The sequence below is a fragment of the Bos grunniens genome, chromosome 24, assembly GCF_055505025.1.
Source record: "Bos grunniens cultivar Pamir isolate PY7600 chromosome 24, Bosgru_T2T1.0, whole genome shotgun sequence".
NCBI lineage: Eukaryota > Metazoa > Chordata > Mammalia > Artiodactyla > Bovidae > Bos > Bos grunniens.
Genome location: NC_141188.1, coordinates 62,287,180 through 62,313,618, shown reverse-complemented (window position 1 = coordinate 62,313,618; position 26,439 = coordinate 62,287,180). Strand labels below are relative to the sequence as shown.

The 26,439-nt window shown below is 38.2% G+C and overlaps 1 protein-coding gene and 1 non-coding gene across 12 annotated transcripts in view; both read right to left on the bottom strand.

Moving 5' to 3' along the window:
• The window catches only part of RELCH (RAB11 binding and LisH domain, coiled-coil and HEAT repeat containing), a 113,720-nt gene that overhangs the window by 29,491 nt on the left and 57,790 nt on the right, over positions 1 to 26,439 (bottom strand). For 7 of the 11 annotated variants that reach the window (XR_015154169.1, XR_015154168.1, XR_015154170.1 and 4 more), the window contains 10 exons: positions 24,813 to 24,903; positions 22,081 to 22,152; positions 16,902 to 17,042; positions 16,305 to 16,469; positions 14,129 to 14,276; positions 9,632 to 9,788; positions 8,891 to 9,014; positions 6,516 to 6,564; positions 4,425 to 4,504; positions 873 to 979 (listed from right to left, as the gene is read on the bottom strand). Coding sequence is in view for 7 of the 11 variants with exons in the window: in XM_086373689.1 (XP_086229815.1) it covers positions 873 to 979; positions 4,425 to 4,504; positions 6,516 to 6,564; positions 8,891 to 9,014; positions 9,632 to 9,788; positions 14,129 to 14,276; positions 16,305 to 16,469; positions 16,902 to 17,042; positions 22,081 to 22,152; positions 24,813 to 24,903 (1,134 nt within the window). In the remaining 4 variants the exon portion in view is untranslated. Of the gene's footprint in view, positions 1 to 872; positions 980 to 4,418; positions 4,505 to 6,515; positions 6,565 to 8,890; positions 9,015 to 9,631; positions 9,789 to 14,128; positions 14,277 to 16,304; positions 16,470 to 16,901; positions 17,043 to 22,080; positions 22,153 to 22,503; positions 22,873 to 24,812; positions 24,957 to 26,439 lie in introns of those variants that run through there. The other 4 variants (XM_086373696.1, XR_015154171.1, XM_086373694.1 and 1 more) reach the window with 4 other exon arrangements.
• On the bottom strand, positions 23,488 to 23,556 carry LOC147346407 (small nucleolar RNA SNORD36). The gene has a single exon (XR_015154188.1). It is a non-coding gene; the product is annotated as a small nucleolar RNA SNORD36 (small nucleolar RNA).

Sequence of the window (26,439 nt, the reverse complement as noted above, 5' to 3'; positions counted from 1 at the left end):
CCATAAGGGTGGTGTCATCTGCATACCTGAGGTTATTGATATTTCTCCTGTCAATCTTGATTCCAGCTTGTGCTTCTTCCAGCCCAGCGTTTCTCATGATGTACTCTGCATGGAAGTTAAATAAGCAGGGTGACAATATACAGCCTTGACGTACTCCTTTCCTGATTTGGAGCCAGTCTGTTGCTCCATGTCCAGTTCTAACTGTTGCTTCTTGACCTGCATACAGATTTCTCAGGAGGCAGGTCAGGTGGTCTGGTATTCCCATCTCTTTCAGAATTTTCCACAGTTTGCTGTGATCCACACAGTCAAAGGCTTTGGCATAGTCAATAAAGCAGAAATAGATGTTTTTCTGGAACTCTCTTGCTTTTTCCATGATCCAGCAGATGTTGGCAATTTGATCTCTGGTTCCTCTGCCTTTTCTAAATCCAGCTTGAACATCTGGAAGTTCATGGTTCACGTACTGTTGAAGCCTGGCTTGGAGAATTTTGAGCATTACTTTGCTGGTGAGATGAGTGCAACTGTGTGGTAAACCAGGCAAGTCAAATGGAATGGAAAGGGAGCCCAGTGGTCTGGCTTTCACTGGGACGCCTTTTCCAATTTGGGGCCACTGAATTTTCTTCAAATTTGTACTTGATTTTATGCCCCCAGCTGCTTCAATGAAGACATATCTGTATCCTTTACCTCATTCTTTTATCACAATGTATTGATTATAAAATATTAAAATATACAAAAAAAGAACAAAAAGATCTTAAGTAAGAAATCAAGAAGTTTGGTGTGTATAGTAATCTTTATTTAGACTAAAAATATGTACTCTATAAAACCAATTTTAAGACTTGCTATAGCTTTTAAAATCTATCAGCTATTATTTTTACCCCAGTTCCACAAAAGCAGCTTTCAGGCTATCAAGAGGAGCATGAGATAATGAAAGCAAGGTCATTACATCCTCTAAGAATCCAATCAACAGCTTTCGGTCTTCTTCCTATGGAGGAAAAAGACTGATAATCAATTTCCAAGCAATCAAGTAGAACTTAAAAACCATCATTTCCTATCTACAATTAGAAAATTTTATCAAATAAGGGGAAAATATTCTAATTTGTAAACATTTTAATTAAAGATATTTATTAAGCATATCTACGATCACAATGGTATGAAGAGAAATACTATTCTGATTCATTGATTTAGACCTGAGCTGTCCAATACTGTAGTCACTCACCACATGTGGTAACTTATACTCAAACTAAAGAGAAGGAAAATAAAAGATTCAGTTCCTGAGTTGCACTAATTACAATTCAAGCTGTTTAACCTCCATGTATGGTTACCTCACTGGACAACTCAGATATAGATTACTTGCATCACTGCAGAGTTTGATAAGATAGTTCTGGTTTGAAACATAAAAGGTATATTTTTAATTAAAATTCATTTTACCAGTTTTACTTCCCATTAATTTTGGCTCCAAATACTTAAATACAAGCCACTAAAACAGTTATCCTCCTAAGAGTAGAAATTGATATCTGAGAAATTATTAGTAGTGAGAAGTCGCACACTTGCTGAAATATAGACCATTGTGTCCTTAAAAAAATAGTCACACCTTTGATTAAAAAAATTACCTTTACTTTTAAGCTTTCTTTGACAAACCATTATTTTAATAATCAGAAAATATTTCTTTCTTTCTTTTTTTACATAGCACACTATTAAGAAATTTGTTAGAAAAAGCAAGTCTGCTCAATAGAAAAGTTAAAAAAGATAATTGTATGTTAAATTAGCCAGAATCTATAAGGGAAAGAATCTGACATTCTATCAGGAAATAAATATATAATAAATTAGAGTCAAATATTTTATCTTTAGGGCTATATTATGTCAACAATAAATGGCTTCTATATATATCAGTATCAATGCTTCCTGGTGGCTCAGTGGTAAAGAATCCACCTGCCAATGCAGGAGACGCAGGTTCGATCCCTGGGTCAGGAAGACCCCTGGAGAAAGAAACGGCAGCCCACTTCATTATTCTTGCCTGAAAAGTCCCATAGACAGAGGAGCCTTGGCAGGCTATAGTCCATGGGGTCTCAAGGGTTGGACATGACTGAGTGACTAAAAAGGCACATCCATCACTAGATCCATGAGGAAGACTGGATTGCCATCCAACCTTTCCTGCATGGTCAGGTTAATCCAGAGAGAGGTAGAAATAGAGGACTGACAAAAGTAATGCTCCATGAATAAAGGACGGACACGGCAGTTTATAATATGCTGGTCTGCTCAGTGAAGAACGGAAATGCTGGCAAGCCACCATTGGAGCTACGGTGGAACACAGATCTCACCCATTTTTAGTGCTTACTGTACCAGAGGATCCATAAAATTTGGAAAATAAACTGTAAATCTGAAAAAACTTAACTGTGAAGTAACAGCTATAAAATATACTGCTAAATGAGCATGAATTCTTTGCTTTGAAAATTTACTACAACACAATTTCTCAACTTTGAAATTTCAAGACAAGTAATACTGCTTCGGTACTTGATTCAAAATAGGCTTTGTTTATCAAAGCAACAAGGACAGTTAATTTGCCTTAATAGAAAATTTTGTTTAGTAAGAAAAACACCGGCGTGTGCTTCCTTAAGCACTGACAATCTATGATAGCCACTCAATTCTCATTTTGTAAATAGCAGCAAAGCTCTTATCTCTTTAGATATTTGGATTTCACACAGTGACTCAAAAAATATGTCTATATTGATTTATTCAATAAATCTATTCTGAGGGACTACTATGAGACAAACCTTGTATTTCATACTTTATCAAACTTAAAATATGTATTTCATATTTATTATGCCTTAAAATACTGTTTATGGTCAAAATCAACATGCTTAGCATACTTACTGCACAAGCTTAAAAATGAGAGAGGAAAATACTGACATCACGTTTGTTATTCTGCTGGAAGAGCTTCTAAAATTAAAGAGGAAAGGGTATTCATGCTGCTGTGCCTGGTAATGTGCTAGGACTTAATCCTCACAAATTTAAGGAGAACAATGGATGCAATCTGTTAAGGTTACATGACTTAAAATATTCTAAACACAGAGATCCTGTGTGCATCCGTATTGTGAGGTAGTCTGAGAAACTAGGGTAGAAAAGTGCAAAGAATACCGTGCTCCTCCAACCGAGCTGGAGCTTCTACTGCAAGGCATCTTATGATACGGGGAACTGCAGTTTAATATTATAAGATGCTTCAAATCTGTCTCGGAAGAAGAGTGCAATAAATATGAACGGCTATACTTTTAGATTTAAATGTAAAAAAAGTTAGGAATTATTGTGGAAAATTTGGGGGGAAAAAGATCTTCTTCTTTGATTTTCCCATTCTAATTCCTTTTTAAAAGTTAATTTGGATTTATTTTATTGTTTTCCTATGATTACATTCAGATTAATTGGAGGGAGTGGTCAGAAATACTACATGGGAATTATTGTGTCATAATTTCTACAAATGCTTTACCTTGAGTCCATATTTTCAACTCACAGGTGGGACTGCCTCACACTTAAAAACAACTGATATGCCTTAATGCACAACGTGTTTATTTAAAACAATGCTAAGTAGAGTGAGGTGGTCTGCTATACTGGCGAGCACCAGTGAACCCACCTCCTGGGTCAAGCTCTCATTGAGTCTCCTCTTTTTTTGAATCCGGGTTGGACTTGTGACTGCTTTAACCAACAGAATACAGTAGTAGCAGTGTGCTGATTCCAAAGCCTAGGCTGCAGCCTAGAAGATTCTGTTTCTTACAATTTTGGGAGCCCTGAGCTAGCACAGAATGAGTCTGGCTCTGCTGCTGCACAGGACCTGCCGACAGAGAGAGGCCCTAAGACTCCACGGGGACTAAAGCTCAGTCATCCTGCCAGGAGCCCCACCAACCAACCAGGTGAGCGCAGCCACACAGCGACTATCAGCAAGAACAGCGGAAGAGACGCCCAGCTGAGACCATGAGCAATAAAGGAGCTACAACAATCCTTCATGCTTCGGGACTACAAAATACTTGGCTAAAAATGATGAAACAGTATGCGACGGCATTTTGCAGTTTGCTTCACCTAACACATGTGCTTTGTTTATTAATGAAAAAATTATCATGAAACACAAAGAAATTGCTACGTAAGTACAATCTAACACTTTTTTTTTTTTTAATCTTTTTTTTTTTAATCTAACACTTTTAAACAAAATATCAAGAAGCACACAATCTCTAATTTTATTTGTTTAACAGAGATGGTCCTCAAGAGACTATTACCAAAATATGCTTTCTACTATATATTATTTATTGAATAAGAATAATAAATAAATTTGTTTATTTATGGGTATTATTTTCACTTATGAACACATTAAAAGACATAACATTAGCTATCCTTCTAAATAGAAAGTGCTTTTACATTTTCCAGCCAAAGAATTTTTCCTTTACCTGAATATAACACGTGAGGACTCCTGTTGCATAAATGGGGACAGTAGCTTTAGTGAGGACCCCATTTCCTGCTGAGGAATCTAAAAATCACAAAAATAATTTTAAATATCTGAGTACACTTTAAAGCAAAAAGTCACAGTACAAATTATATTTTAAATTACAATTGGTTACAAGGCTTACAAATAAATGTTATCATTACTTTAAAAATACTTTGATCAAAACATACATATCCACTGGTGGTTGTGAAAATGTAACTTAATACTTTTCCGAGCCATTAGCATACACAGTTTTGATAGATGGGAAAACCTTTAATGACCAAAATGAGATGCTATACTGTTATTTGCACAGTCATTAAGTCAGAGCTTTCTTTAACACTTTCCCAAGTGGCCATACAAGCATGTTCTATAAAGTTTCAGGCTTTTAATTTGCAGTATTCAGTAAAGCATAAAGGCACTCAGCTGAAAGGAGACACCTAGATACGCATTTAACCTGCTTCTAGACATGAGACACTACCCAGTTTCTAGTATTAGCCTAGTTCCAGAGCTCTTCCTGTACCCTGCACAGGGGTTTTCAGAAGCCAGACAGAACCTTGACTATTTCCATGGAGTAGGGAGGCTAAATACAGCCTGGGGAGACAGGAAAGCACCCACCACAGCTGAGTGTCCCGGTGACGACTTTAGCACCTCGGATTTTCTTATGCAGCATGTGTAGACGATGTTTAAAAAATGTCCAGAGACGATATGGCAGTTGCTGTTTATAGCACCAAGAGCTCTCATTTACTGATGTTAGGCATTATTTGAAGCTCTTCACATTTGCTTTTACGTACTCAAACTTTTAAAAATTACTTTTTTCTACTCTTACATGGTTTTAAATTCTTTTCAGAAAGTAGTACATACAGAATTCAGTTGAAAGCATGTATTTAACTGTCTTGAAAGTATTTTCACCCAAAACGAATCTATTTTCCTATCAATTAGTATCTGAGGTTTCTTTATTCTCCTGGCAAGAGTAATTTTATCTTTTGGGGAGTGCTGATGTTGGCTGAGTGTGACTATGGTAGTTGAGAAGTAAATCTGAGGCTACAAACATAAGCTTAAGTTGAATTCATACATACAGACTGTATATAATCACCTCCTAACTAATAATTCTGAAAGCTATCATCATTAGAATGAATAACTAAACAGATAATACCATTTTTTAATTCCAAGTAATTAAACCATTAGAAACCTATTAAATATAAACTTTAGGAAGCATTTGTCAAAAAAAAAAAAAAAAAACCTCACTGACATTTTCAAACTTAAAAGGAATCATTTATTCACTCTCTAATTACCTCTGATGACAGACAAAAATGGAGTCCAGATGACTCAAATCAAATCACTAAGGTGAGACTGAGGTAAGAATTACCTACATCACTAAGGTGAGACTGAGGTAAGAATTAGCTATCCATCCAAAACAGCCAAGGTAAGGTACAAACCACAGGGGCTGTACATTCTTGTCCTTAATATTTTTACAATTCATTCCTAGAAATTAGAAAAATACACAGGGACATAAGATCCCGACATAAAGGAGGTCTTGGTGCTGTAACCAGACTTCTTAAGACAGGTAAGTAAAAACTACGAACAGAGGGGCTGGAGCTGCCCATTTAAGCCTGTAGTTTCATAAAAATCTCATGTTTCATTAAAAAAATGTTCATCTTACATTCTGTCCAGTTACACTTGTTTTAATTTTAAAAGTTCTAAGTAACTAATTATGAATTACATGCTCTGTATTTTTTCCTTTTTAGTATTTCAATTGCACCACTTCAAACCTCCAAGGGTACAGTAAGTACACAGTCTGAGAAGGTCAGGTTTAGGTCAATTTGATTACAGTGAAGGTAGATATTTACAATAAAACTGAGGGAGATTAATCTTATTACTACTCCACGGAAAGGATATTAGATGTAGCAGTGCTGTAAACCCAAGAACTCCATAGTATAAATTTTCCTTTTCAACTGTACTTGCTAGTTTATTTATACAATTTGCATATAATGAATAAAGTATTTTTCTGGAGTAAAGAGATTTAATTGTTTTTATAAATTATAATGCACAGACTTACCAATATTTTCTTCAGACAGCCTTAAAATCTCCTGGAACTGAGGTTTTACCTAAGCAACCCAAAGAAAAGATCCAGAAAGTCTCAGGTTCAACAGACCAATCAATGGTTAAATAAAATGTTTCCTACCATTGCTACTACTGCTAAGTCACTTCAGTCGTGTCCGACTCTGTGTGACCCCATAGACGGCAGCCCACCAGGCTCCCCAATCCCTGGGATTCTCCAGACAAGAACACTGGAGTGGGTTGCCATTTCCTTCTCCAATGCATGAAAGTGAAAAGTGAAAGTAAAGTTGCTCAGTCATGTCTGACTCTTAGCGACCCCATGGACTGCAGCCCACCAGTCTCTTCCATCCATGGGATTTTCCAGGCAAGAGTATTGGAGTGGGGTGCCATTGCCTTCTCCGTTGCTACTACTACTTATTTTTAAAGATACAAGTAGTCAAAAACATAACACTTCTTAAAAGCCATAGGAAAAAAGAAGTGTCAAGTTTCTGAAAACAACATCTTTTTAGAGATAGGATATTTAAAAAATCAATTTAGGTCAGCAAGTTTTCTGAAGGGCGTTTAGATTCTTTCACTAAATTAAAATAATTTCCAGTGACTTTAAGTGTTTGAAATTACTACCTCCCAAAACTGAATTTGATGATAGGGTATTTAGGCAGATATTATATGATTAAAATTGTTGAAAAAAAATGTTGTGTATAAAAGGAATGAAAATGAAATTCCATTCATTTAGGATATTCAGTAACATACTCATTATGTTATATCCATTGGCTTAGATTAGTCTTTAACTTTTTTAAAATTTAATTTTAAACATGAAAGACAGAATTTAACATTAAAATTTTAAGTTAGAGGAAATGCTTGTTTCAATTTTTATTTTTAACATCACAGATTTCAGGCCTCTGAAGTCAACCACTTAAGTGTTAAAGTGAATTCGTAATTGCTTTTGTAAGAAAAAGTAAAATAAATAACAGTTACTTCTGGAGATGTCAGTTTTTGCCAATAATGATTCCCAGTAAAATCCAATTATACTTAATAATTAGATGTTAATGAATGATTTGTTTTCTCCTACAGTAACATTAAGCTCTGGTTTTTGCCCTTCTATCAATAGGTCAGGCATATTAATTTGCAAATGCCATTTAAACTGAGATGTAGACCACTGTGAAAAGATTAACCTACAGCATCAGATGTACAGGATTAAATTTCATTTCACACATAAAGAGATTAAGTACCGATACATTAAATGATTTATTCGAGGACACAGAGAGTCACAACCCATTTTCTGAAGTCTGTCGGTCCACTATACCAAACTGTTATGCTCCAAACGTTTCAAAAACTATAGGCTTAGTAAAGAGATGCCACAGAATTTTTACCTTTTAAATGTCTCAACGTATAGCAACTACATCTTTATAAGGTTTTGTTAATGCTCTAAAGAACTGGCTCAACAATCTGTTATGAAGACAAATGGATTAATAGGATTAAAGAAGAAAGCAGGAGTTAAGGACTTTCCAATTTTAATATTTAAACAACAAAATAACTTGGTTAGGCAAATGTGACAGTGATTGAAATATGCAGCATTTATCTCAAGTGTCCATTCTGTTTTAGGAGCTCCTATCTTGTAGCAAGTATTCTACCTAAGTTGCTTTGTTTCTATAATCACCTGAGTGAAAGTGAAAGTCACGCAGTCGTGTCTGACTCTTTGCGACCCCGTAGACTATACAGTCCATGGAACTCTTCAGGCCAGAATACTGGAGTGGGTAGCCTTCCCTTTCTCCAGGGGATCTTCCCAATCCAGGGATCGAACCCAGATCTGCTGCATTGCAGGTGGATTCTTTGCCAGCTGAGCCACAAGGGAAGCCCAGGAATACTGGAGTGGGTAGCCCATCCCTTCTCCAGCAGATCTTCCCGACCCAGGAATCGAACCAGGGTCTCCTGCATTGCAGGGGGATTCTTTACCAACTGAGCTATCAGGGAAGCCCATAATCACCTGAAGTTTTGACCAAAGCATATAGAGGAAATGGCGGCTTCCTGAATCCGTGGTAGATTCAGTACAAGAAGCACATTCAAGGAAATGCAGTGGAGTCCCCGAGCTGATACTTTCTATGCTGGAAAGCCCTGAGACATCCACAGTGAGTCGACCTTATATTCAAATGTGGATACAGACTAAATTTTGGCTAAATCATTTTTTGAAAATCAATAAAGGTAAGAATATTACAGATCAGAATTTTCTTTTATTATCATAGTTTTCTAAGATATTAAAAGATAATTAGAATAAAGGAAGGGCTCCTGCTTTTAACTACTCTGCCATAGCATTAGTTAACACATTACATTTTTATATGTCTTGCACATAAGAAAATATGAAATACAAGTTTTTACCTTAGTGTTTGTAAAAATTTTGCCAAATGTCCGGCAGAGGCGCCAGAAAAATCTGGAGAACTCATGGACACAGGCAGTGGAAGCGACGTTGATTTTGCCAACGATTTCTATAAGCTGTGGCAACCTGAACAAGAAAGGAAGGAAAACAGGCAGGGACACAAATAAGCGACTGTTTCCTCGCCAATTTCCGAGCCCATCCAAAGCGAACAAGCTCTTCTGCTTTTCACAGCCAGCAAAATCAGAATGCAAAGGAGTTGTTTGGGACCCTTTGAAAAAGTCTTAACTTTATATTCTGTAAACTTAAATTTTAACAGGTTGTCATGAAATATATGGAAACTTAATGGCAGAGTTCTAAGTGAGGTGTTAATAAGACTCAAGTCAATGGAGGCGACACGTCATACAAAAGCTTGGCTCACATGGCACCATATATTTTAGCCTCAAAAATGAGAAGTGTGGATGCAGTTTACAATCCACCATCACTTTTAGATAATACGGTAGCAGACAGGTTTGTCTGCAATAACAGACGCACCATTTCCACAGATAAGCAGCTACATGTCTACAGGTATAGCTCTTCTCTCCTGAAGAAAGTTACCACAGATGACGCCAAGTTACGTTTTGTTATTTTTAAAAAAATATTTTGCTATATTTTGTCCCTCAGTTCCCAGGCTAAGTATAGTGAGCTATCTTCCATTCAAGTAGCTGAGATGTACCAAATGAACATGGGTGGGCGTGGTAACTTACAGCTGATTGACAACCCACAGTAAACTCTCCCAGCCGGTTGTGCCCGCGTGCTCCAGCTGGTAGTCATAGAGCTGCAGAAGCAGCGCCAGTTGCTCACGGCTTCCAATAATAGTAGACACGTCTTGAAGAGGTGACATAGGCCGAGGGAACCTAGTCACTATAAAAAAGAGCAGCAAAATAAATCATGTACAAAATGGCAGTTTGGAAAGTTAACTATCTTATCAAAAGAAAACTAAGGTTCTGCCTCCTAGTATCTATCTAGCATATTATAGACTTTAAATATAAAACTAAAATACATTAAATTACTTTTAGAAAAAAAATGAAATGTACCTGATCCCTGCACAATCAGGGGTTAAACTGTCTAACTTATTGTCAGCCCTTTGTGTCAGAGATTCTGTCACACCCACAAATTCAACCAACCATGGACCAGGCAGTGCTATGATATTAACTACGGAAAACTGTACATATATAAGTGGGTGTGTACACCTCAAACTCCTGTTGTTTAAGGGTCAACTGTAAATTTCTCTTGCATGTGAACAAATTTAACAAATCTCAAAAATTAAGGTTTTATGAGACTAAATATCTAGTAAATGAAAACTGAAAGAGTTTGCCAGTAAAAAGCAAAACTTTATTTATTTTAATTTAAAATTTGCTCCAGAATAAGATCTCAGTTAAAATATGGATTTGAATTTGGTTTAAAAAAAAAGATAGTTGTAAATCCACCAGACTGTTTATGTCAATAAATAATAACTATAAGGTATTTCTTTCATGGAGTAAGAAACTAACAGGTTGACAGCAGGAAAAAGTTGTTTAATACCAGAAAATAACCTAAAATGCATTAAAGCTTGCGCTGAAGAGGATTCTTCAGTATTTAATGTCCAATATTAAATGCTTTATTTAGAAAGTTTTCCATAATTTGATGAACATTAAGTTAATATAAAGTGTTAAAAGCAGTGACCAGTAAGACAAAGCTATATGTAATAATAATAAAAAATATTATAAATATTATAACCAGGGTCTCAAATACAAACTTTAAAAGTTTTAGGGGAAAACTGAAAAAATGACTTTTAAAATTGTGTAAATAAATAACAAATATACATTAGTACGTTTTCAAATTTGAACATATCAATAAAATCTATGATCCTACAGATCACAATTAGATTCCAGGTCTTAGCTGGCTCTTAAGTGAAGAACGCTACCAACAGAACGCTACCAACAGTTTCTTTACTGTTGAGAAATTCCTAGTGGCCTGACAGCTCCTGCGTCGAGGTTAACACCCTAAAAAGACACAGTGAAGGATGCAGCATTGTCTCAAAGCATATGAATGGCGTAATGATAATCATTAAACTTAAGAAAACATGAAACAACTTTTAAAATGCCAAAAGACAAAATTAAGATGGTATTCTCTTCCTATGCTTCCTAAGGTATTTAACAATATCTTAAGTACAGATAAAGGTTGTCCCTTGTTAGTTCAAGTCTCTCTTTGCTATCATAATACACAAACAAATAAATGAATTTAGGTAAAATGGTACCCCATACTCTCTGAGATTTCTGCATGAACTGTCATTATCTCAACCTAGGAATCAAACAGATTTGGACGGTGAGGGACAGCTGTACCTCATATTTCTATATCATGTCGCAGCACATCTGCCCATTTCAAATAGGAGTACATCATACTGGTCACAATCTGTGATACTACGACGACATGCATATTATTCCTTCAGAAGTATGACAAATCACTGAAACCAGTGGGAGAGTTAAGAGTAGAATAGATAATGTTAAGATTTGTTACGGGAAAGTAAGGTCCAAAGATGTAAAGCTAGGTCCAACAGAAGCAAAACCAGAAATGAGCAACTACTTGGATAACTCAGGGGTCTCCTGGGGGCTCAGATGGCAAAGAATCCGCCTGCAATGCAGGAGACCGGAGTTCGATTCCTGGGTTGAGAAGATTCCCTGGAGAATGGAATGTCTACACACTCCAGTATTCTTGCCTGAAGAATTCCACGGACAGAGGAATCTGGCGGGCTACAGTCCATGGGGTCGCAAAGAGTCAGACATGACTGAGCAACTAATACACCATGGATAACTCAGTTGTAAAAGATAAGTAGTCGGAATGGTTTAGAAACCTCAAAGTATTATTCTATTTAAAAGGATTTTTAAAAATGTAAGCATCTAACTTGTGAACATACAGAAAAGTCCTCAGAATGCCATTTCAATAGACTGCCAAAACTAGCATTTGTTGTCTAAAAATTACCCAAATTATCCAAATCCAGCAAAATAACAGCTGCTATGATTCTTTAATGTATTTCCTTCCCACCAAAATGTCAGCTCTATGATGGCAGAGAGTTTTGTCTGTTTTATTCCTGAGTGGATCTGAAGTGTTCAAAATAGTACCTTGCATAAATATTATCTAGTGTTGTGAAATTTTCAGTGTTTAAGAGAAAAACAAATAAATTTTCACTTGTAATAAACTGTATCCCAAATTATATAGATGTGCATATAGACAGACATATAGACACAGCTATATAGACAGACCCTAAATATGGATATATTTCCTCATTTATAGTAAATGTATTATATAACCTACAAGTGAGCATAACAACATTAACATTTACAGCTACTATTAAAAGTCAGAAGGTCAAATTAAGTCAGTGAGAACTTAAGATTATTTTTGACATGATAAAGACATAATGACAAGGAAAGGTCACATGAACACCTTCAGAATGGTAAAGTAGTTTTGAAAATTTTCTGTCTAACCTCTAGCATGTGCTTGGCCATAGGTGACATTGAAGAATTATCTGCTAAGTGAATGAATGATAGCAAATGCTAGGGGGTGAACTGTGTCTCCCTTAAAAATGTGTATGTTGAAAGCCTAACCCCTAGGACCTCAGAATATGATCTTATTTGGAAATAGTGCTGTTGCAGATATAATCAGATGAGATGAAGTCACTGGAGCAGCATGGACTTCCAATGCAATATAACTGGTCTCATAACAAGGGTAAGTCTGGGCACAGACACACGCATGCACACACACACACAGAGAACGGAACGTGAAGATGAAGGCAGAGACCGGGGGTGGGGGGTGCAGTTACAAGCCAGAGCGCCAGAGATCGCCAGCAAGCCAGCGGAAGCTAGGGGACAGGCAGGAAAGCGCTCTCCGCTCACAGCCTTCAGAAGGAGCCAACACTGCTGACAGCCTGGCCTTAGACCCCTCGCCTTCAGAACTGCGGGGTAACAACGCCTGATGTTAAAGCACTACGCTTATGGTACTTTGTTACGGTGGGTGCAGCAGAACAGTACAGCTAGACAGAAAGAAAAAGGGAATTAGAAAGTCCCGAGGCAGCTCAAGTGCCTTAATGAGCGAAGGGGTAAACCTGAAGTGGCCAGCTGTGAGCATTTTGTGGTTTAAGTCTGAATTTTCATTCTCCTCAATAATTATAATTACAAAATATTAAACTAACTCTACCCTATCCATTCTCAATTTTCCAAGTAAAACTGGCATTCTTATAGTATATACCATTTTTACACGATGCTTTGCGTATTGTTGGATATACTGTTTCATATCCCAGAGATTATAGGTGGCCCAGTTTACTTTATACTGAAATTGTAACACTAAAAACATTTGATTTTATACTCCTGTTTATTACAAGCCCAGAAGAGATATGGATAATTTCACAAATCTGAAAATCTCATATATACTAATAGCTTGTCTATAGCCATTTATCCTGGGGGTTGGGTGCTGTGGGGCTACCATGTGCCATGGATCAAAGGTCACTTACTGATTAGCTGGACTTTGAGCTAAGAAAATAACGGCTTTTGCTATCAATTTCATGCATTCCTGAAAATAAATCATATTCTTTTTTCTGGGAAAAAGAAAAACAAAAAACTGTGCCGCATATGCTTATATTCCTATCAAGGACACAGCAGGAAATAGTAATTACACTTTCTTTCCCCTACTGAAAATAAGAAAAAGTAGCTGAGGAAGAAAAAAAATACAAAGACAATGAAAACGAAAAGCTTCACAAACTGGCCCTAGTAACTATTAATTCAGCTCTGTTAATGAAAGAAAACACTTACTTCTGACTTACCACACTGAAAAAAAAAAGGCTATAAAAAGGCTCTAGATTAAGAATGGAGAGGAAGAATAAATGTAAAATAACCCCATGAGGCTTATCCATAAACGATGAAGCCATGTAGTTCACCTTAGGTATCATACAATCTCTGACCATGTGGTTCCACACATATAATACATTTTAGTAATTATGCTGTCATAAAGTGACTTTCTGAGAAGGAAATGGCAACCCACTCCAGTAACCTTGTCCAGGAAATCCCATGGACAGAAGAGCCTGGTGGGCTACAGTCCTTGGGGTTGCAAAGAGTTGGACATGATTTAGCAACTAAAAAAAACTGACTTTTACAATTTTAATCAAAAACAATTCTGTGGGAAGCTAAGCTGTTAATGTTCTACATCCTCCTTCCATAATTTAAGTTCAATACCTTCTATCTGTGGCACGTCACCATGCAGCTTGGCTTTGCTGGAGAAGGGTGCGTTCTGTAGCACTAATGCAAAGAGAGACGGGATCAAGGACTGCAAGGCAGACAGATACATGTGGAGCTTATGTTCATCCAGCCCGTGCTCGCCTTCCTGAAACATAAGCAGGTGGAAGCTAATTTAGTTTCCCAAGAGTATGCATTTATGATGCTCTTCCTTTCAGTGGCCAACAATAAAACATTGAAGTACATGTATGTTAGCCTCACAGTAAACCTAATGGAGATGACAAAGAATCTTTTCTGAATTGCTCTGAGTATGTGAAAATATGAAAAGCTAAGGCACTGTGGGGGCTTCCCTGGTGGCTGAGAAGGTAAAGAATCCGCCTGCAATGAAGGAGATCCTGGGTCGATCCCTGGATCAGGAAGATCCCCTGGAGGAGGAGAAGGCAACCCACTCCAGTATTTTTGCCTGGAGAATTCCATGGACAAAGGAGCCTGGTTGGCTGCAGTTCTTGGGGTTGCAGAGAGTCGGACACTACTGGTTGGCTAACATTTTAACTTTCACAAGGCACTGTGGACGTAACAGATCTTTCGTATGGAAAACTGCAGGGCGAACATAGGTCATTTCATTTGTATGGAACTTCTTTCAGAGCTTTCTTCTTTTAAGAGGGTCTTAACTTTTGAAATTTTAAACATCGGGTGAAAGATATTAAAGTGATCAAAGGAATTATTTGAAATGCTCAACCGTTAAACCAGCAGTAGCACTTACTACTTTCTCTCTACTTCCAAACTCCTTTCATAGACTTGATGACAACTGTATTTGCCAGTATTTAATGCACTTTAAAATAATTCAGCGTATAGGTAAAATGCAGAAGAAATTTCAAAAGGAAACAAAAGAGATACAGAAACAACAACCAAAAAGAGTGAGACGATCACTGGTCACAGAAACCCAGCATCACAGTGAAACAGAATCGTTAGAGACAGAGCATTTAATGCTGCTCAGATCCACTTGGGATGCCGTTATATCATAAGTAACACTGTGTCAGAAACACCAGATTTGTTAGGTTTTTTTACTATCAGGTTCTAAATTAGTTAATTTCTTTATGGAACATTATCTGTGCGGAATACTGCAGCTGTGCTTAGGAGCAACGTGGGATTAGCTGTGTTATGGAATGGAACAAAGAAAACCCAGTATGGATAATTCTCAGATAGAAGGGATGCAAATATTAAAGAAAAAATAAAATATTTGAGAAATCCCCTAGGTTTCATAAAAAGAAGTACTGCAGTCTAGCTATTTATAGTCTGCAACATGCATTTTGAAATTTATAGGGAAAAAAAGTCCAATTTTTAAATTAAATAAATGCACATACATACATGTAAGACTATACACAGAGTAGTATATATATATGTTAAAATACTTTATGTTAGGACTCTTATAAAGATTCTTAAAATTTGGGGGTGGGAAGGGCAACAGTATAGTTTCGGAGGCTGATCCTGATCCTGGTCCTGTCATTTGACAGCTGTGGTAAGTTAAACAGTTTCCACACCAAAAAACCAAAATATAATTCAAAGAGTTCTAAGAATGATAATAGATTTTATTTATAAAATATGGTACACACTGTGTACATAATACACATGAAAGAAATGTTGGTTTTTCTCCTAGACACTGAGACTTTTAGTATAAAAATTAGTTTCGTTGTATCAACTTTTCTTCTTAGGAAGAATGGAAAATTCATTTTAAAGAAAAGAAAATTCATTTTAAAGAGTGAGGGCATGAACGAATGCAGTGAAATAAAGTTAAAACATTTTGACATTGTGTAAATAAGAAAGCTTTGAAGACTCATATTTTAAGTCATCTCTGCCTTCTGGGGACTGAAGCTGACACTTTAAAGTATTTAAGTATTCAGAAGAGGTTAGGAAGAGGCAGCACTGGGAACAGTGTCAGAGTAGGTGCCACAAAGATGCTATTTTAGCTAACAAAGTCAGATCATGCCCTTTCTCCTTAGCTTCAGTCAAGCAAAACTTCCTCAAATCTCTCTTGGCTCCAGACCAATAGAATCTTTAACGGGTAATTAATTAGAATGTTCAGCGAAGTGGTACTTTCTGTTTCCCCAACATTCTTTCAAGATGCCTTAAAACACACTTTTAAACTTTCTGTTGTATAAATAAAGGAAGCATTTACCCTGAGAAGTTTTTCAATCTTGTTCAGCAATGTGGGTATAAGGTGAGACTGTAAATTTCCAAGTTCTGTAGTCCAGGCGGCATAGGCTGGTAAAAACACTTGATGTGTGGCACTAACGACTCTTTCTGAGGGATCACCCAAGGCTGACAGCAACAGTTCAAAACCCTGCCAAACGGAAACAGACATAACGCAGATTTAAAACAAAACAGAAGCCTAAAACATAATAGAATGTAACAAACATACATTCCAATACATCTAGAAGACATTTTAAGCGAGAAAGAAGCCATTCGTAAGCCTACCTTCCCCAATTTCTTTAAAGAAAAACGTCATGTATCCACTGATGGGGAAACCAGAGAGAAAATGGCATGCTTGCTGCCAATTTCCTGCCACAAAGCTGTGGCAGATACTATAAATGAATCAAAGCATTTTCTCCTTGAAATTGCAGAACTGAAACCAGGCAGCCAACTTTACCTTGTTCAGGTTGACATGTTTGCGATGCCTACTATAGAGTACGGGGTATTTGAATCAGAGATTTGGGATATTACACCATTTGGAATTTTATAATGGAATAGATGGGATTTATTCTGAAAAGCATACCTGCTGATACTTGTCTGGGTCATCGATGTAACCCATAATGATACCAAGGCTTTTGATCACAGCTTCTCTTACCAAATCTGCCTTATCTTCCATTAACATTTGTTGCAACATTGAAAGAACCAAGGAGCTACGGATCTCTTTCTGAAATGAACAAGCACATATTTAACTATTTTTTATACTAGCGGCAGAAAAGAATAGAAAAAAATGACAGATAACCATGTATTCACAATCCAGATTAAATATATATTAACACGTTGCTATGTTTGCTTCAAGTCCTCATTTCTGAAACACAGAAGACATTACAGATGCAGCCGAAGTGCATGACTCTCTTCCACCCTCCCCTTTCCCCTAATTCTCCTCTCTAAAGGTAACATTTACCCTGAACTTGGTATTGATCATCTCCCAGCATATTTCTGTATTTTTACTATGTATGTGCCAATCCCTGAAACCTTCACAATGCACTTTTGGCAAATCAATAGTCACCACTCTGCCATAAACAGGCTCTTCTGTGTAAAATGACTATTCTATCACTCACTACCTATGGAACTCAGAAAAGCACTGATAGTCATAGTAACAGGAAGGATTACAGAAATCACTTTGGTAATCAAAACATTTGCCTGGGATAGGAGCATGGAAACGAAAATCCTGGTGTTGCTATTTTTTTTGAAGAACTGAGGGGAAAAAAAAAGCAGAATGATAAAATACGAGAGTAAACTTTAAAAGTGCTTGTAAAACTGCACGGCTATTTTCCGATGCTACTATTAAATATAATGTCAACTACTACTGCGTCTTAAATTTCATACAACTTTTCCCCCATGGATTCAGCCTAATTAATGTCTGAGGTTAGAATAAAGTGTCATTATTTTCATATTCTTGCCCTTCCTTCCCTTTTTTGTACCATTACTGTAACTTGATCAATGTATAAAATTCTTTAAACCTAAACTTGTTTAGGTCACTTTTACATTTAACAGTTACGATAAAAGGAAATAACCACTCCTGTAAATCTCCAGTCAGTGTGATTTGGTATGCAGAGCAAGGTCTGAAAGACATTTTAAAATAATCTAGTTTTTAATTTTTAAAAACAAAAATATATGTAATTATAGAAACATTTGGTCACATTTAGGGTGGTGAATATACCTTTTGGTACAGCCTTGTTTATTTATCATTTAGGTTAAATACTGCTTCCCAAGGTCACTTTAAAAGTGAATTAAAAGGGCTTTCTGGGTGGTATCTACACAGGCAATACGACAGAGGTGAGTGAACCTCAGCCGGGCATATGCTTTGCAGCGATCGAAGCTGAGGTCAACTGTGGCAGCTTCCACGTGCTAAGGAAACCCACGGGACAAGTTAGGAGGCTTCATGCCATCTGAGCTATGACTACACTGAGGTTCTATTGCTATCAGTTACAGTGGGGTAACGAGGCAAGTGGAGATTCATGCAGGAAACATCAAGTCCATTACTAACACTGCTTAGCATTCTAGTCCTAGGAGCAGTGTGGAACAGTTTCTTCCTTCTTTGAGAGCATGTGATATTCAGCTCTCTCTTGGAACAATAAATAATAGGGTGCTCAGACTCACTCATGGATATAAACCTACACAATTTATCACAATAAGATAATTTTCTCTGAAAAGATAGGAAAACACTAAAAAAAAAAAGTTTATGCCCAGTTCCTGGTAGAAGTATGGGAAAATAAGAACTTTGATGCACTGCTGATGGGAGTACAATCTGTGCTGTCTTGGTTGGGGGCAATTGAGCACTGTCAAAATTTAAAAATCCACATGTCAACCGAAGCAAGATACAGAGGTTTCAACAGTATGTGAAAATTTAAAATGCATAGATTCCCACACAAGGCATATATAGATCACTGTACAGTGTGATTAATTCTGAGTAAGAAAAATTTTAAAGATATAAATTTGTAAGCTTGCATATGCATGAATTTTTATTTTCTGTTAAGTATTCATTAAAAACCGTTAACGATAGATGTCTGTCTTTGGAGAGAATGGCTAGGGCCAGGGAAGGCTTTGATTTTCATGTTACTCTTTTCTGTACTGTCTGAAAATTTATTTTCAACAACAACAACATTTCTGGGAGTGGAGACTATGAATTGTTCTTGAATTATTCTTTGTATTTTTCTGTATAAAAAGAAAAGATAAATTTTATTTTTTAAAAAGACAATTGTCTGACTCTTGGGTTTCTCAGTCTTCACTCACCCTCACACTACAGAATGTGAGGTAACGGTAAATGTAACAAAATAGCTCATGAACTGTTGTTGCTGCTGCTGCGTTGCTTCAGTCGTGTCCGACTCTGCTCGACCCCAAAGACGGCAGCCCACCAGGCTCCTCTGTCCATGGGATTTTCCAGGCAAAAGTACTGGAGTGGGTTGCCATTGCCTTCTCCCAAGTACTGTTGCACAATTCCAATTTTTGTACTCCCTTTAAAGAGCGGTCTTACAGAAATGACCCTTCAGGGCAGGGGTCAGCAAACTGGGCCAAAAAGTCTCTGCTGCAGCTACTCAACTCTGCTGTTGCAGTACGAAAGCGGACACAGACAATACACAGAAATGGGTGTGGCTGCATGCCAATAAAACTTTATTTATAAACACAGGCTGTGGTTTCCATTTGGTCTCCAGACTGTATTTTGTCAAGCTCTGCTTTAAATGACCATTGTTCAAAGTAAAACCATTCTTGCTGTCACCTCTTGCTTCCATCCCCTGTAAACCCTGGGCCCATCAGGAGACACCTGCTGGAGCACAGCAGGCCAGCGTGCTCAGTCTTCTTCCTGGCGGGAGGCTCCTGGTCATTTAGAAACTAACGAGCACCTCAAACAGCTTTTGTTTGGCTGGGGAATATCATCCTGACATTTATCATATCAGAAATTAAAAATGAGAAATTTCAAATTGTTAACTCATTAAAAACAATAAACTTCTTAAAGGTTAACATGACTAATGAAATTACAATTTTAATGGAAATAACTATAATCAAAAAAAACTAGTGGGAGGAATAGTGCTGCTTTATATTGCAAGTCCCAGTGACGCCCGGACTCAAAAGGAGACAGGGAGGATCCTCTCATCTTTATATTGCAAGTCCCAGTGACGCCCGGCTCAAAAGAAGACAGGGAGGATCCTCTCATCTTTATATTGCAAGTCCCAGTGCCGCCCGACTCAAAAGGAGACAGGGAGGATCCTCTCATCTTTATATTGCAAGTCCCAGTGCCGCCTGATCCAAAAGGAGACAGGGAGGATCCTCTCATCTTTATATTGCAAGTCCCAGTGCCGCCCGACTCAAAAGGAGACAGGGAGGATCCTCTCATCTTTATATTGCAAGTCTCAGTGACACCGGACTCAAAAGGAGACAGGGAGGATCCTCTCATCTTTATATTGCAAGTCTCAGTGACGCCGGACCCAAAAGGAGACAGGGAGGATCCTCTCATCTTTATATTGCAAGTCCCAGTGCTGCCCGACCCAAAAGGAGACAGGGCGGATCCTCTCATCTTTATATTGCAAGTCCCAGTGACACCCGACCCAAAAGGAGACAGGGAGGATCCTCTCATCTTTACATTGCAAGTCCCAGTGATGCCCGGCTCAAAAGGAGACAGGGAGGATCCTCTCATCTTTATATTGCAAGTCTCAGTGACACCCGACTCAAAAGGAGACAGGGAGGATCCTCTCATCTTTATATTGCAAGTCTCAGTGACGCCGGACCCAAAAGGAGACAGGGAGGATCCTCTCATCTTTATATTGCAAGTCCCAGTGCTGCCCGACCCAAAAGGAGACAGGGCGGATCCTCTCATCTTTATATTGCAAGTCCCAGTGACACCCGACCCAAAAGGAGACAGGGAGGATCCTCTCATCTTTACATTGCAAGTCCCAGTGATGCCCGGCTCAAAAGGAGACAGGGAGGATCCTCTCATCTTTATATTGCAAGTCCCAGTGACGCCCGGCTCAAAAGAAGACAGGGAGGATCCTCTCATCTTTATATTGCAAGTCCCAGTGACACCCGACCCAAAAGGAGACAGGGAGGATCCTCTCATCTTTACATTGCAAGTCCCAGTGACGCCCGACTCAAAAGGAGACAGGGAGGATCCTCTCATCTTTATATTGCAAGTCCCAGTGACGCCTGACTCAAAAGGAGACAGGGCGGATCCTCTCATCTGCTCGCACTCAACTGTGTTGTTGCTTGGGTGGGAGGACTTAAGAAAACCTCACAGAAATGTGTAACTCAGAAAGGGAGAAGTATCTCCATAGCCTCTTCTGAGAAGGATAGAAGCTGTCAAGCTCTGAATGGTGAATACAAGGTTTCCAAAATTCTTGTTCTCATTAGAAGTTCTAACTTTATCACTGGCAATGAAAACTGTACTTGTTTTTCTTGCAGCAAGGCTCCATGTCACTTATCTTCATGAAAATGTCTGCCACATACCCAAGTTTGAATAATCACAGCTTGTTTTTCAGTGATCTATCAAGTAAAATTGGTGTCCCATGAGAAAAGCAGTGGTTCAGCTCACAACTCAAACTATCTGAATGCTTTCTTTCTGCAACAGCCATCATAGTTCAGAATGCAGCAAAAGGGCTTAATATCAGTATCTTCCAGCTGATTATACAGAATATTAAACAAGAGGCATACTTAGGGTCAAAATTTAGTAGGGTTAATAATTTCACTGGGTCACCAAGTTCATGTCTAAGTGCAGCTGACTCCCTGTGAGTGCACGGTGGTGAAGAGTGCGGCCACCGCCCGCCTCTCTGGGGGTCCCTGCTCTGATCCCCGCTGGTGCACTGGCACTGGGCCCGTCACAACTTGTGCTTGCACCAGCAGTGTGACTGTCAACACACAGAAGAAGACAGAAATGCTTTAGTGTTATTATGAAAATAATTTTCATCTCATGGATCTCTTCGAAAGGATCAAGGAACTCCCCAGGGTCCTCAGACTAAACTTTGAGAATTCCTGATGAGGTTTAATATATTTATACTCATGTAAAACCAATGGCTAATGTGCCCCTCTGTCTGCAATGTCACATGGTACCAATGTGAGCTTTCTTTATTCAGCTCATCTTCTTCCTTTGTTAGGACACAATGTGGATTAAAACGTATAATAAGACACCTGAAAAAAAGGTTTCTCTATTGCTAAACAAAGAAGGAAAAGGTTTTTTGTTTTTTTTTTTTTTAAGAAAAAATTACAGTTCTTACAGGAAGGTAAGGTGCCAGCGCTCCACAAGATTCTGCCACAAGCAATCTTCTTTCTGGGTATTTGTGATTAATCTAGAGTAAAAAATAAATAAATCAAACATAAACAACATACTCTCCCTTCCTCCAAAAGAGAATTATTTTTCAGCACAAATCCTGTTAGGAATGCAATAAAGCTTCTTTCTTTCCACTTCTGGGGATCCCTATACCTGGATCAGGATTAAGGGACTCAGAGAGAGCCTAAAAAATGAGATCACAGGGGTTATCTATTGAAGAGAAAGAGGATAAAGCAAAGATGAAAATATGGCAAGGTATCTAGAGATTGTGGGCTTACCCAAGAAAGCTTTCCTTAGGATGTCAGGAGCAACCTTTTCCTTCCCTAGGAACATTATTATATTTTCAAATTTGGAAAATCCAGCTTCTAGATATTTACTGACATGGCCTACAAGATGTACCAGGAATGATCCGTCATTCCTCTTTTTCACCTCAAGGATTAAGTTGCAAATCATCAATGATTTAACCAGAGCTCCTGACTGGTGTTGTGGCTTTGTTTTTAAAGCAAGCAGATGTCAATTCATTCCTGCTTGCATACGCAAGACGATGGGGTTTTACTATTGTAATGACGACACGGAATCGTAACAAAAAATACCAAAAACAAAAAAAGGACACATACTGGGTTTTGTTCCCATATGTCTTCTTCATAGGATAGAAATCTTTCTTTGACTGGAAAAGAAGTATATCTGTTCTCATACTCCCATATGAAAAGGTGACATAATTCATTAAAGTATTGGATGCCTAAAATTAAGAAAAGATATTATGCAGCAATCTACTGGGCAACAAACTGGAGGCAGGCGGCTGACAAATCCCTGATGTCCATGTTTATTCGGGTTACAGAAGAGATAGTGGGGGAGTTGTTGGTAACTGAGATCTCCAAGTTAGGCTTAACCCAGGAACAGTAACCTCCAGACAAAATGGTTTGAATGTCATGTTACACATAAACTTACACATTTCTTTAGTCTAGCAGGATAAGTCTCAAAATTAAATGTACACACAACAACCAACTGTATTCCTACATACTTTCAATGAACAACCAGAAAAGTACAGAAAATTCTATTTACACAATAGTATTAAAAAGAATAAAATACTCAGGAATAAACTTTAAAAGTATGTAAATTATATTCTGAAGACCATAAAACATTACTGAAAGGAAATTTAAAAGACCTAAATAAATGGAGAAGTGAAGTGAAAGTCGCTCAGTTGTGTCCGACTCTTTGCGACCCCATGGACTGTACAGTCCATGGAATTCTCCAGGCTAGAATACTGGAGTGGGTACCTTTCCCTTGTACAGGGGGTCTTCCCAACCCAGGGATCGTGCCCAGGTCTCCCTCATTGCAGGTGGATTCTTTACCAGTGGAGTAAAAAGCTCAGATTTTACTCTTTGCGGTGATTACAGGTGAAGAAATACATGCATCATTGCCAAAATAAATGGAAAGACATCTTAAATTCATGGATTGAAAGCTTCACTATTGGAATGGCAACATTTTCCAGACTGATCTACAGATTCAAGGCAATCCTTACAATTTCAGCTGGCTTCTTTGCAGAAACCGATATGTTGATCTTAAAATTTATACAGAAATTGAAGGGACTCAGAATAGCCAAAACAACCTTGAAATACAAGAACCAATTTAAGAGTTTGGGGCTTCTGTTGTGGGCGATAAAACTGCTCTACAGGTGACTGTAGTGATGGCTGTGTATCTCTGTGACTGCTAAAAACCACTGCGCTGGAGACCTGAAATAGGTGAGTCGCATGCTATCTGAATCACAATCTCAATAAAGCTGAAAAGAAGATGGAAAAACAAAAAAGACATGTACATATACAGAACTGTAGAGAACTGTAAATTCAAAGCTGTGCATACTGTTTCCAATTTAACTTGATTTTCAGTGATTAGTCTCACCGTAAGCTTCTGTGCACTACAATCTACAGGAGGCACAGGGACGTCAGAGACAACGTGAACACACATAATGTTCCCTTTCAAACAATGTCTCTAGCTTACTAAATTAGATGACGCTACTAAATTTTAGAGAAAAAATGAATATCTGAAGAAAGTGGGAAGAGAATTCTCAAAGACCATATACCTTAGCAATATTCCAGAGAGTCATATTTTTTCTTAAGAACAAGTGACAGAGCTGGTATAAAGAAGGCCATGAAATCTGTCTTCATAAGTAAGAAACTCATCTTTTTAAGATGGAACAATGAGTTACTTAATGACCTAAATGTCAAGTGTACAAAGTCAAAGATCCTGAGTTTTAGAGAAGACAGGAATATTCAATATAAAACCAAAAGTGTTGTTAGTAAATAGTGAGCTGAATTGTAAATATACAGACTTCTTACATCAAAGGTTTACACTTTATATTCTGTATATATTTGTAATATATACAAGTATACAGTATATACAGAAAGCATGTCTATTATTTACCTCCTTGCTTATACATACACAGAGCCTCTTGCTTTCCCTGAACTCATTAGTTTTTTATATATATTTTTTGTATTTTGTATCTCACTTGATTCAGAATAAAGCAAAACATGCCAGACATTTCTTAAGCACTGTTAAATCACTGGGCTGGGCAAGAGAAGTCCTAGCATAGTTTATATCCCACATATTTCCTAACAGCATTTTTAAAAGACAATGTGAGCATTTCCAATAACCTAGAGAAGACCCAATACAGCTATTTACCTGTTCCCAACACTGTGGTAGAAGCTCAGCTTCAACACGTGTGGGTCCAACATGGCGTGCAAATGCCACACAGCCCGTCAGGATCATCTGCCTGAAAGACAAAACCAACGACTGTAGACCAGCATCTGCGTCAGGATCATCTGCCTGAAAGACAAAACCAACGACTGTAGACCAGCATCTGCGTCAGCAGCACGGCTAGTTACCATGGAGTGCAATTATTTTTGTATGATCAAATTTCACTCTTGACTTTTCCCAATCGATAGGCTGCCCCAAGGGAGTGAGTTTCTTAAGACTCGTCCTTCCAGCAACGGCAACACCATTTGAAAGATGTTGTGAAGAGATTCTCTACAGCTGTAAAGCTGAATCTCCTAAATTAACTTCCCATATATATAATACATTTTGAGATTATGTTTAATGCTTCCATTTCTAATGAATTTCAGTTTCTAGTTAATCAATCTATGATTGTTTTCCCAGTATTCCTATAGCTCAGTCTCCCAGGTGGCACAGTGGCAAAGAGTCCACCTGTCGATGCAGCAAACCCGAATGACTTGGGTCCCATCCCTGGGTTGGGAACGTCCCCTGCAGGAGGAAATGGCAACCCAGTCCAATATTCTCGCCTGGAAAATTCCATGGACAGAGGAGCCTGGCAGCCTACAGTCCATGGGGTCACAAACAGTCAGACATGACTGAGCAGACAGATCTTTGTAATTAAAAACTCTGACACTGTATTAGTAAAATGATACTTAAGTGAGAATTTTTGGTACTGAACCCAAGATAACTGTGGTAGGCAGCTTCTGACACGACTCCTACTGGGTCTGTCTCCTGATATTCATGCCTGTGTGTAACCCCATCTTGTTGAGTGTAGACTGGACCCAAGGATTTGCTTCTAATGAATAGAATAATGGGATGGGATGTCACTTACGAGATCAGGTTACAAAGGCCTGTGACAGCCATCTCGTGAGACAGTCTTTTCTGCCTTCTCAGCGGGCATGCTCTGAAGACACTGCCACGCTGGAACGGTTTCAGGTGGTGAGAGACTGAAGGCTGCTGCTGCTGCTGCTGCTAAGTCGCTTCAGTCGTGTCCGACTCTGTGCGACCTCATAGACGGCAGCCCACCAGGCCCCGCTGTCCCTGGGATTCTCCAGGCAAGAACACTGGAGTGGGTTGCCATTTCCTCCTTCAATGCGTGAAAGTGAAAAGTGAAAGTGAAGTCGCTCAGGGACTGCAGCCCACCAGGCTCCTGCGTCCATGGGATTTTCCAGGCAAGAGCACAGAAGGCAACTTCTGGCTATAAGTCAGTGCAGGAGGAACCAAGGCCCCCAGTCCAAAGATCCATGAGAGACCGAATCCTGCCAATGACCAACCACGTGAGTGAGCTCAGAAGCAAATCCTTCCCCCACGGGCCTTGAGGTGACTACAGCCACAGACAACACCTTGACCACAGCTTTGTAAGAGACCCAGATGAGCTGACTCACATAAATCATAATACAAGTGTTACTTTAAACCACTTTCTTTTGGGGTAATTTGTTATAAAACAATATATAAATAATTAATGACAGTTTCATTTGATGATAGATTTATAATTCAAAATTTTGAAAAAGATTTTTTACTTTTCAGAATGAAGGTA